This window comes from Sus scrofa, chromosome 6 (assembly GCF_000003025.6).
Source record: "Sus scrofa isolate TJ Tabasco breed Duroc chromosome 6, Sscrofa11.1, whole genome shotgun sequence".
Taxonomy (NCBI): domain Eukaryota; kingdom Metazoa; phylum Chordata; class Mammalia; order Artiodactyla; family Suidae; genus Sus; species Sus scrofa.
This window is the reverse complement of record NC_010448.4, coordinates 103,774,627-103,787,265: the sequence shown is the minus strand read 5'-3', so window position 1 is coordinate 103,787,265 and position 12,639 is coordinate 103,774,627. Positions and strand designations below refer to the sequence as shown.

At 49.9% G+C, this 12,639-nt stretch overlaps 1 protein-coding gene across 2 annotated transcripts in view; it reads left to right on the top strand.

Annotated features, from left to right (window-relative positions):
• EMILIN2 (elastin microfibril interfacer 2) overlaps positions 345-12,639 on the top strand; it is a 56,304-nt gene continuing 44,009 nt past the window's right edge. The window contains exons 1-2 of one of the 2 annotated variants that reach the window (XM_021096135.1): positions 345-679; positions 1,180-1,302. In XM_021096135.1, the coding sequence (XP_020951794.1) occupies positions 546-679; positions 1,180-1,302 (257 nt within the window). In that variant the 5' untranslated portion in view covers positions 345-545. Of the gene's footprint in view, positions 680-1,179; positions 1,303-3,665; positions 3,926-12,639 lie in introns of those variants that run through there. The other variant, XM_021096136.1, reaches the window with a different exon arrangement.

Sequence of the window (12,639 nt, the reverse complement as noted above, 5' to 3'; positions counted from 1 at the left end):
TGATAAAAATGTCCCTCATTCGCCCCGGGAAGCCGGCACCCAGGCACGACGTGAGGACCGCCAGACTCGCTGACTGCGGCCGCTTCCCGAGGGGCCGGGGCGCGCCCGCTGGAAGGTGGGAGGGGAAGTTGCCCCGATTCTGGGAAGAGACCAAAGGAATGAGTAATTGGAAATTCTGTAACGGAGACCCTTTCCCCAAACCCTGTGGCCTTTTCACCCCAAACCCCCTGCCGAGCGGCAAGAGGACTGGAGACGGACGCGCTGGAAGGAGAGTCACGTTTCGGAGGGGGAAGTGAAATAAAAAGGGCGGCACCGGGGGGACCTGTGCGTCATTGAGGGACCGAGAAGAAGCGCGGGCGCACGGGGTGGAGAAAGAGAAGGGGGAGCAAGAAACCGGAGGGGGCGGCCGCGGAGCGCGGGTGGGGCGCGGCGCAGCGCCCGAGCCTCCTGCCTTTTCGGGCCGCGCCCCGGCCGCCCGCAGCCTCCCGGCGCTTGCCCCGACCCTCTCTCCGTATCCCGCCGGCGGGGCGCGCCCCGCGCGCAGAATGTGGCAGAGGACACGGGCTCGGCCCCGCGCGCCCTGGCGTTGGGCGCTGGCGCTTCTGGCCCTCGGCGGCGCGGGACTGTGCCACGCCGGCCCGCAGCTCAGGCACCCCGTGAGGCCCAGCGCCAGGAACAAGTAAGTGCGCGGCCTCGCCTCTCCCCCAGGACGGCGAGGCTCCCTCCACCTACCCCTCCCGACTCTGCCCTGCTGAGGCCATGAGCTGCAGCCGGGGTCCCCCTCCGCCTGCCGGGGTGGTGCCTCCTCCTCGGTGGCCGCGCGCTCCAGGGGCTACGCCGGGCGCCCCCAGCGACTTCTCCCTTGCCTCCCGCAGGGCTGCCTGGGGCTTGGGGCGCAGGGCGGGTCCCAAAGAACAGGGCGATCAGGAAACTACCCCCCCCCCAGGAATTACTGGAGTCGCTGGGACCTTAAGGGCTCTTTTTGCCTCTGTCTTTTGTCGGGTACAGGTTCACGCTATCCAAAGGCGCACCCGCGCACCCTCTAGATATCTGCTGGTCGAGCGCCCGCCTCTGCCCGCCGGGACCAGGGTATCCCAGACGCCCTGTAGGCTCGTCAGGTCTCCCCCAGCCTCTCTGTTCAGGTTTACACCGTGCCCTTCTCCCTTTCTTTCACCCCAGGAACTGGTGCGCGTACATCGTGAACAAGAACGTGAGCTGCTCGGTGCTGGAGGGAAGCGAGAGTTTTATTCAGGCTCAGTACAACTGTGCCTGGAACCAGATGCCCTGTCCGTCCGCGCTCGTGTAAGTCGCGGAGCCAGGGCCGCGGGGGTGGGTGGGGGTGGGGTCAGAGCGCTGGGCTCCAGCCGCTCAGCAAATCTCTTCCAGTGGTTGAAAAACTTCCGCTGAAAAGTTTGAGCGCCGACTGGGGTACCAGGCACGATGGGGTGTTTAAGGAGCGTGTGCCGCCTGGAGCGAGCGTCAGGGATGCGCCTGCCTTGCGAGCTTGCGATTGCTGAGCATAGGAGGGGACCAACAAAGCCCCCCACCCCCACTTCTCTCTTTCTCTCTCTCTTTCAATTTTATTGCTAACATAAGGCAGCTGGACCTAATTACATCCATATTGCGTGTTCTGGGGCACAGAGAAGATTCCAAAATGTATACTGCTAAAACTTGTACAAGTAGGATTAGCTGAGGGTTTGCTTTAACCAGTGTTCTAAAAGAGGCGAGTTTTGTCCAAATGTCCCCATAAAACTGACCTCTTCCAGGTGTTGGGATCTCTAAAGTCAAGTCCCAGCAACAACTTGCTTGAAAATGTGCTGTTTTTACAAGTTAGATTTGGGGGGGATTCAGCTGAGTGGTTATCAGGAGAGAATGGTCCTTAAAGACCAGGGAAAGAATTAATCTTTTTGCTTATAAAGATTTTACCATTAAAAACAAAACAAAACAGAAACAAAGAGGAAGCAAAGCAATGGAGAGCACAGATTTTGTTCCATACATCACACTCGTTCAGTTGTCATGAGGCAAGTCTTTGTGTCTTTGTGTAAGTCAGATATCAGAGGATGAGCCGATGTGAATAAACGGCTGGTGGGGAAACACATGTGATGGTTGAAATTAATTGTTTTCCCCTAAGAATAAGTTGTTTGTCTTAGAGCACAGTTGTCTTTACAGCAAAGAATAGCCAGTAGGCGGATCTGTCTTTGGCGAAGCAAAGGGACAGACTGAACTTGTGCGCCAGGAAACCTTATTATGGAGTCGGTAGAGGAGCCCGCAGGCCTGTGAGGTAGATCATCGCACGTGGGCTGCGGTGGGAACTGAAAAAGGGAAGGAATGGTTCCTGTTAGGCAAAAACAAACAAACCCCTGCAAAACAAAACAAAAACTTAGGAGAGGTTTCCCACTTGCCATCCACAGAGAATCAGGTTGAAATTGAGTTGCTGGGTATCACCCTGAGTTGGGTAAACTGTCAAAAGGTGCAAGGCTGACAAACTGCCCTGTCTCTGGTGTGCAGGGGCATTGAACTTTGCAGGTGTTTCTCTCTTTAAAAAAAAAAAATTTATTGAAGTATCGTCGATTTACAATGTTAATTTCTGCTGTACAGCAAAGTGATTTTTTTTTTTTTTTGTCTTTTTAGGGCTGCACCTGTGGCATATGGAGGTTCCCAGGCTAGAGATCGAATTGGAGCTACAGCTGCCCGCCTATACCACAGACACAGCAACATGGGATTCGAGCTGCATCTGTGACCTTACACCACAGCTCACGGCAAAGCAGGGTCCTTAACCCACTGAGTGAGGCCAGGGATCGAACCTGTGTCCTCATGTATACTAGTCAGGTTCTTAACTTGCCGAGCCTCTGAGCCGTGATGGGAGCTCCTGTACAGCAAAGTGATTTAGTTATACATGTATATTCTCCTCCATTATGCTTTCTTACAGGATAGTGAATATAGTCCCCTGGGTTATATAATAGGACCTCATTGTTTATCAATCCTATATGTACTAGTTTGCATCTGCCGATCCCAAACTCCCAGTCCATCTGACTCCCTCACCCTCCCTCTCCATTGTCTGATCTGTAGGTCTGTGAGTTTGTTTCTGTTTCATGGATAAGTCCATTTGTGTCATATTTTAGATTCTACATATAGGTCATATAATATGATATTTGTCTTTTGATCTGCCTCAGGAAGTATAATCATCTCTAGGTTGTCCACCCATATTGCTGCAAATGGCATTATTTTGTACTTTTTTTGTGGCCGAATAATATTCCATTGTATGTAGGTACTGCATCTTCTTTATCCATTCATCTGTCAGTGGATATTTAGGTTGCTTCCATGTCTTGGCAGTAAACAATGCTGCTGTGAACATTGGGGTGCATGTATCTTTTTGAATTACAGTTTTGTCTGGATATATGCCCAGGGTGCTGGATTGTATGGCAACTCTTTTTCAGGTTTTTTGTTTTTGTTTTTTGGCTGCCCCACAGCATATGGAGTTCCTGGGCCAGAGGTCAGATCTGAGCCACAGCAGTGGCAACACTGGATCCTTAAACCACTGTGTCAGACCAGGGATCGAACCTGCTTCCAGTGCTCCCAAGATGCTGCCAATCCCATTTCACCACAACAGGAACTCCTATTTTTAGTTTTTTGAGGAACTTCCATATGCTTTCATAGTGACTGCACCAACCTACATTTCCATGGCGGGTGTTTCTGAGTCCCGGAGCCTGAGCAACTGCTCTCAATTCATGGGTATCATCAGGTTTTTGTTATTTGATCCTTACAGCCTGAGACCTGGGGAAATAAAGGATCTTGGGAAACACACCCGGGAGTTGCTGAGGGATGCTTTCTGGGTGTGGTGGGCCTTGCGGTACTGGAGGCTGGCTGAGGTGCCTGAGAAGTGCGATTTAGCTGCTGATGACAGTGCAGCGTCTGGGAGGGGCAGGTATGACCCAGGGGACTTGACATAGTTGGAGCAGAGCTGGGTTAGGGGGCGATGGAGGGAATGGAGGCAGAGAAGCCAGTCGAAGAGAGAGAGCAAAGCCAAGACTTTGGAAGGGCTTCTCTCCCACCTTAGAGACCCTGGGAGGTGAAGCCTGGGAGGCTGAGGGGTCCAGAAAGGCCAGGGGTTTTAGCAGCAGGAAGGTTGGCTTGTGCAGAAAGAGACAATTTCGGGTCAGTGGGGTGTGTGCCTCCAAATCTGGCCTTTGTGGACTAGTCTCTGTCCCTGTAGCCTGGAGAAAGGGAGGGAGGGAGGGAGAGAGAATGTGTGTGTGTGTGTGTGTGTGTGGTGTGTGTGTGTGAGTGGTTCTCAGCTAAGAATATGTCCACCTTCTTTCTTGGAAGGCAGTTCCCAGATGAAAATGAGTGAAAGGGAGTTCCTGTTGTGGAGCAGCGGAAATGAATCTGACTAGTATCCAAGAGGATGCTGGTTTGATCCCTGACGGCGCTCAGTGAGTTAAGGACCCGGCGTTGCCGTGAGCTGTGGTGTAGGCCGCAGATGCAGCTTGGATCCCATGTGGCTGTGGCTGTGGCTGTGGTGTAGGCCAGCAGCTATAGCTCAGATTCAGCCCCTAGCCTGGGAACTTCCATATGCTGTGGGTGTGGCCCCCCTCAAAAAAAGAAAGGAAGGAAAGTGAGAACCATTGCTCTGCATGTGCTCGTGTGTTCACGCCCATGTGTTTTGCTTTTTCCCTGGGGTCATCAGCAGGGGTACCGGAGACTGTGTCATTTTTCACACTGGCTATTATTCGCTGTGCGGTTTCTTAGTTTATGAGAACACTGGCTCATTTGCTTTGCTTTGTTTGGGTTGTTAGGCGGGTCGTTTGACGGTGGTATTAGGGAGTGAGTGGTGGGGCTTGAGCCCTTCAGGAAAACTAACACCTGTGTCCCTGCGTTCAGCTGCCACCTGAAACTTGTCTCCCTGGGATGGAGTTAAAGTGTGTTTCTGGAAAAGCAATTCATAGCGCGTGTCCTAATGCCTGTGAGGTAGTAATACGATTCTTGTGTGCAGAGAGTTCCGAATTCCCGTGAAAACTTTTCTGTCACTAGGAGTTTAAAATCAGGGCTCTCTCTGTCACTCTGTGTGTCTCCCGCACAGGCACAAGGTGGTGGTGGGGTCTGGATCCCCGAGGCACAGGATTCCTTCAGCAGACACTGCTTTGTCTTCCCTCAGCTAATTCCCGAGGGTGGCTGATCGGGCCTGAGGAGGAGATAAGAGGAATTATCTCAGATAATTATCCAGTGAAGAGGGAGGAGCAGCTGCTTGTAGGCAGTAAAGTAGCATAAACCTGGGTAGTAGGGATTTACCGTTTACTTTAAATTCTTCTTTTTTTGCCACACCCATGGCAAGCGGAAGTTCCCAGGCCAGGGATCAAACTGCGCCACAGCAGTGACAATGCCAAATCCTTAACTGCTGGGCCACCAGGGAACTCCTTTGACCCCCCATTCTAAGTCTAAAGACTCCCCCCCACCCCGAGATCATTGTTTTATTTTATATTTCCATGTTAAGACATTAACCTCTTTTAAAGTTTTGTTGCCTTTTTTCTGGTTCACTGTAAGAGCCTTTGGCAGGTCAGCCGCGTGGTAGACTGTCCCTGTCATTGTCGCACTGCCACCCGCAGAGCACTTAGGATGGGCCTGGAGGACCCACACCAGGGTCTGGGGCTCCTGCAGTGGCACCTAAATACAGAGAGGGTCTGTGTGGGTCATGGGCTGGTTTTAGGGATGCAGTTGGGGAGCCCTGGGAATGTGAGCAACTTAGAATTCTTTCTGCAGGCTTAATACAACAACCAGGGCTGACTTGCTGTGACGTGATGAGCCCCTTTACGTTCATTTTCTTCCATTCTTACGCAAACCCCCCGTTTTACAGGTGGGCATGTAGTCAGGAAGTAGCAGAGCCTGGGTCCAAACCCACGTGTGCTGTTTCTAAGCCTTAGGCTCTTCCCACCCACACCCCTGCACCCTCTCGCTGTCTAAACCTACATCCCTTGATGAGCGCCCCAAGGGTGTGTGTGCGTGTGTGATTCTGTGACACTGGCAGCCTTGGTGTGATGGGAGGGAGGAGGTGAGGGCCTGAGCTCTCCTAGAGACCCCCCCTCCATGGGGTGGGCCCTGCCTGGGTGCCCTGCTGATGGAAAACAGCACTGTCCTTCTTCTCCTTCCTGGCCCAAGCTTTTCACGCTTTATTCATGCCGCATGACAGTAATTCCAGAAAGTTCCATATCCTCCCACTCAGCTTGGTCCAGCTGACTTGCTGTTAGCACTCGAGGTTTGGGGGCGTCCAGCGTGCAGTGCAGCTGCCTTGCTGGTGAGGATTCCGGATGCACAGTGGGATTATTCCCCTGATACCACAAGCTGACTGGGGTTTATCCTCATCCACCCAGCCTGGCCCCACCCGCTTCTTGGGTGTGTAGTATCTGGGTGGAAGTTTTCCTCTTAGGTCTTTAAAAAAAACAAAATGCCTCTAATCCTTAGATTCTGGGGGAGCAGATGGTCATTTAGTTGGAAGAAGAGTTTTCTAGCAGGGAGGTGTCTCAGCCCGGAAAAGCTTTAAAAGAAAAAAAAACACTTGCGGAGTTCCCATCTTGGCACAGTGGTTAACGAATTTGACTAGGAACCATGAGGTTGCGGGTGCGATCTCTGGCTTTGCTCAGTGGGTTAGGGACCCAGAGTTGCCGTGAGCTGTGGTGTAGGCTGGTAGCTACAGCTCCCATTAGACCCCTAGGCTGGGAACCAACATATGCCACGGAGCGGCCCTAGAAAAGGCAAAAAGACAAAAAAAAAACAAAACAAAAAAAACCCGCACTTGAGATTGGGGTCGGGGGGATGTGGGGTTACATCCTCTCGAGCCAATTCTACGTTTCTTACGTCTCCAGGAACAGATTTCCTTTCGGTTCTAATTGTGTCTCTTGGGTGCACAGCTTGGTGGGAGTGCTTTTTCTTCCGGAGATCCATGGCTATGATAAGCCTTGCTCCTTGACACTGAGGGGCCTTAAATCAGGTGTCGGGAGCACCTGCTGGGCGGCGCCCGAGCATTGCACTGTCCCTGCCGAGTCCCCCACTGTGGGTCCCCGTGCCCCCAGCCTTGGGGCTGCACCTGTGCTGCTTCCCTGGCCTCCGAAGACCCTCCTCTCACGCAGCTTTGTTCTTTGCGCCTCTCCTCTTCCTGGGTTCCCAGCAGTTAAGATGCTGTGTCTGAAAAGCCCTGTGATGTCGCCAGAACATTTACACGTTCCTTCAGCTCAGCCAGGAGATGAGGTAGGGCAGGGCCTGGGGTCTGGGAAGAAGAACTTAAAGCTCATGAGCTACCCTTTCTACCTTTCTTATCTTGGAGAAAAACGAATAGGATTCAAACAGAAGTTATAGCCTTAAGAAAAATAGTTTGCTTCTTGTGAAACATCATGTCATTTTATTAATTGATCTTCCAAGATCTGTGATTCTCTTGTGTTGGCACTTGATAAATGAATTAAAATTCTGAGACAGACAAGCGGAGCTGGGGGTGGGGGTGGGGGCAGGGCTCCCCTGAGGTAGTCAGTCCCTCCAGGCTGGCTGGTGTAGCCAGTGTGTTCTGGAAGAGGAGATAGGAAACTCGGCTTCTGGCCTGAGCTCTACCACTGCCGAGCTGTGTGACTTCAAGCTAGTCACTCAACCTCTCTGAGGCACCTTTTCCTTGCCTCTACATTACAGGTGAGACGGCATAGTTAACAGAACTTTAAAACTCACTCTTACGCTCAGGTAAGGTACACTGAGCAGCAGTGTCTGACCAACACACCTTGTTCTCATTGTTTGGAGTTGTTTCCTCTTAGGTGGTCTTCTCTTGGAAGGCTTTGCATTTCCTGACATGTAGGAGAAAGAAAGAAAGAAAGACATTCAGTGACCTAAGATAATAATAAGGAGTTTTCTGGTAGCCTAGCAGCGAAGGATCCGGCATTATCACTGCTGTGGCATGGGTTCATTCCCTGGCTGGGAAACTTCTGCAAGCTGTGGGCACGGCCAAAAAAAAAAAATTGGAGTTCCCATTGTGGCTCAGAGGTAATGAACCTGACTAGTATCCATGAGGACACGGGTTCAATCCCTGGCTCCACTCAGTGGGTTAAGGATCCAGAGTTGCTGTGAGCTGTGGTGTGGGTCACAGATGCAGCTCGGATCCAGAGTTGCTGTGGTTGTGGTTTAGGCTGGCACCTGTAGCTCTGATCTGACCCCTAGCCTGGAAACTTCCATATGCCGTGGGTACAGCCCTAAAGAGGAAAAAAAGAAAGACAATAATTAAGAAAATGAAATGACTGGAGTTCCCATTGTGGTTCAGTGTGTTAAGGACCCGACATTGTCTCTGTGAGGATGAGTGTTCCAACCCTGGCCTCGCTCAGTGGGTTAAGCATCTGGCATTGACGGGAGCTGCAGTGTAGGTGTAGGTGCAGCTCGGATCCAGCATGGCTGTGGCTGTGGTTGCATTGTAGGCTGGCCGCTGCAGCTCCGATTTGACCCCTAGCCCAGGAACTTCGGTATGCCATGGGTGCGGCCCTAACAAGAAAAAAAGAAAGATAAATGATTGAAATTGACTTTTTGGGGGTCTTTTTAGGGCCCTACCGCACAGCATATGGAGGTTCCCAGCCTAGGGGTTGAATCAGAGATACAGCTGCCAGCCTACACAACAGCCACAGCCACGCGGGATCCGAGCTGTATCCTCAAAACTACACCACAGCTCACAGCAACACCGGATCCTTAACCCACTGAGGGAGGCCAGGGATCAAACCTGCGTCCTCATGGATGTTAGTCAGGTTTGTTTCCGCTGAGCCATGAAGGGAACGCCTGAAATTGACTTTTAAACATGAAGTGAGACGCTCAGAGAAATGCTTAGAGGTTACTTTGGAAGCAGAGCCAGCTGTGGAGTTTGGGGGGGAAAGTCTGTTAAATGACTACAGTTGATTTAAAGCAAGTGCTCCGGTCACTGTGGGCCCTGATTCCTGGATCTGCAGGTGTTTGGGTGCCCGTGGCGGGTCAGGGAAGAGAGATCAGTTGATGGACCGGGTCGCCCATGCTGACTGGTCGCCCATGCTCATCCGGCCAGGAACACGCCGTTTTAATGCTTTGCTCTTGGAAAACATCCTCTTCCTCTTGCACGGCCTATTAAGACGTGTTGCTCGTGTTTACTGAGTGTGACAGTGTTTCACACACTGTTTTTTAAAACCTAAAACTGACTGACCGCCAGCGTTCAGATTCTTCCAGGCTGTCACCCAAATGTTCTGATTTACTGTTGGCTCCATGACGGTTGCCCGCCTGGGCATTAATGCTTCCGGGCTTGATGCAGCAGGTCTCCTCGACTTAAAAATAGCAATGACCCACTTGATAAAATGACTCCAGCGGGACTTTGCCTGGCAGATGATTTTCCTGGGTGAATCCAGGGAGGAACAGGGTGGTTTTCAGCATGACAGCAGCTCACGTTGGAGGAAGAATAATGAAGTTCACCCATCAGTTTCCTTTTTTCCTTCCTGCTTGAAAGTGGTGTGGTGATGGGTGCTGGAAAAAAAAGAGGGAGGGTTCACGCTAACCCAAAATTCCTGGTTTGAAAATGCTGTAGAAGCAAACTTTCCTGGGTGTGTCAGAACCTAGCCGCTTTTTTTGTTTTCCATCTAAAAAAAAAAAAAAGTAGAAGATTAAGGAATACGCCTAAACATGACTCTTTGCAGCATCAGCCTTTTTTAGGACTGTGTATTTTGCTGGACCTTTGGTTAAAAGAAGTTTGAGACAGAGTTTAGGTGAAGCCTTCTCAAGCTGATCATTTGAAAGGGAATTTACTGTGAGACTTGTCAGCTGGCCCCTAACGTGCATCAGCTTTCCCCGCTTTGGTGATTATCAGGGTCTGCCGGATCAGATGTGTTGGCTTAATTGTGTTATCTTTTCCGGAGATTTGCTCACAAGCCCATCACAGGGTGCGAGAGATTTCCCACTTGCTTCGAGCTGCTTCCCTGCATCTGCTCAGCGTGGATGCTGTTAAAAGATTTTGAGATAAGGGCCTTCCCCCCGATCCCACCCGACCCCCCACCCCCAAACCTTAGTAACACCAAAAGCCACTAGTTTTCTGCTAACTGAAGCTTTTCCAGGCATCTTGAAAGCGGAGCCCCAAAGCGGTGGTAGTGGATTGCAACAGAGCTCAGGGCGGGCCGAGTTTCACAATCCAGTCCTTCGAGGGAGATCTTTTCACCACCAAAGTGATTCTCTGGCTCTCATCAGTTTCAACCCCAAGCGCTCTCACATGCCAGGGGAATGACCGCCTTGGCAAGGAGGCTTCGGGAGCCTTTCTGGATATTTTGAACATTCCAGAATCTCAAAGCCAGCTGCTGTCCTGACAGTGCCCAGGCTTGGCTGACGCATCAGGTGGCCCCTGCTTGGAGATTCAGCTGTTGTCCCCACTGGGCCAGCAACTCTCCAGGGCCACAGCACAGGGTCAGGGCCCTAGCTCCGTTGTGATAAATGATGATCCTGACCTGTTGCATCATCTTCTGGCCACTCTCAAGGTTTTTGGGAGTCGTTCTCTTGCATCACTGCAGAAAACAATGAGCAAGATGGAACCCAGACTCCCTGCTCAGCAGCAGACAGCAGACAGGGAAGGCAGAGATGCCGTTCACCACTGTTTCCTGAACCAAATAGCAGGGCACCCTCTAGCCCCTCCTGGGCAGAACAGACGCTGAGAAATAATAATCCCAGTGAGGCTTTACTCCGCATCATATTTTTGAAATGCTTATTTACGTCTTTGACACTTTGTGTTCTTTTATACAAAATGGCAATTTGAAGGCAGCAATGAAAAAAATTCCATTCTAGCGCTCCTGTTGTGGCTCAGAGGTAATGAACCCGACTAGTAGCCATGAGGATGTAGGTTCAATCCCTGGCCTCACTTAGTGTGTGGGGGATCGCCCATTGCCATGAGCTGTGGTGTAGGTGGCAGATGTGGCTCACATCTGATGTTGCCTAGATCTGCTGTTGCTGTGGCTGTGACGTAGCCTGGCAGCTGCAGCTCTGATTCAGCCCCTAGCCTGGGAACTTCCATACGCTGAGGGTGTGGACCTAAAAAAAAAGAAAGACAGACCAAAAAAATTCACTTCTGATCATCTTTCTTAATCATTGGCCCATATCTTCAGAAGTACAAATATATGTATATCAGGTCTGAGCTCCTAGTAGATAAAACCATTGGTTGTATGTGTGAACACTAATCTGATCCATTAAAAAAAACCCCTAAGTCCTCATTTAAAAGGCTTAATAATGCTGGTCTTGGTAGTGTTCTATTATTTTTACTTATTTATTTATTTTTGGCTGCACCTTCGGCATACAGAAGTTCCTGGGCCAAGGATGGGACCTGGGCCACAGCAGCAACAACACTGAATCCTTAACCACTAGGCCACCAGAGAGCTCCTGGTTCTTGGTTTTTTCTTAACGAACATATATTTTTGGAGCCTCAAGACTATCTAGCACTTTGCTTTCACGATTCTGATGAAACTATTTTTTTTTTTTCTTTTTTGGCCACCCCATGGCATATGGAGTTCCTGGGCCAGGGATCATATCTGAGCCACAGTTGTGACCTATATCTCAGCTGTAGCAATGCTGGATCCTTAACCCACTGTGCAGGGCTGGGGATCAAACCCTTGTCCTAGCACTCCAGATATGCTGCCAATACCATTGTGCCATAGTGGGAACTCCTCTGATGAGATTTTAAAATACCTGAATATACAGATATATAATACATAAAACATGTTATAAGTGAAATATATGTATAAATGTATTGTATACAAAACATATCTAAAATAGCTTTGTTGAGGTATAATTTACATAAACTATATATAGTTAAAGTTGTATAATTTAGCATGTGTTTGTACCTGTGAAACCAACATCACAAGATATAGCACATCTTGGAGTTCCCTGGTGGCCTAGTGGTTAAAGATTTGGCATTGCCACTGCTGTAGCTTGGGTTTGATCCTAGCTGAGCTTCTGCATGCTGTGGGTGTGGCCAAAAAAATATATACAGAACATCTCCATCACTCCCAAGAGTTTGCCCACACCCTTTGTCATCTTCCCCTCTTATTTCCCACCCCCAGCTCCCTCCCCAGGCAACTGCTGATCTGTTTTCCATCACTGAAGATGAGTTTGCATTTCCTAGAGATTTATGTAAAAAGCATCACACAGTATGCACTCTTACGTTAGTTTTTTCCTTCAGCATAGTTATTTTAAGGTATATCTATGTTGTACTATGGATCAATAGTTGATTACTTTTCAGTGCTGAGTAATATTCCTTTGTGCATGTGTACACTACCATTTTTTTTTTACACTACCATTTATATATGGTTGTTTTGTAGCTGAGGACTCATGGTGAAGTGCAGGGTGTAAACTCATTTATATTGTCAGTGATGTTACTTCTCTGATGTTTCTGAAGACCACTTGAGATGGTAAATACATAACAGATGTAGGACACTGGATAAAACCATAATGAGGTACAAAAAGTGCATTTCACATTTTAGCCCCAGGAAAATTGAAGTAGACTTATTATTTGAAGACCCTTGGAGTTCTCGTTGTGGTGCAATGGAAACGAATCCAACTAGGAACCATGAGGATGCAGGTTCAATCCCTGACCTTGCTCAGTGGGTTAAGGATCCAGTGTTGCTGTGAGCT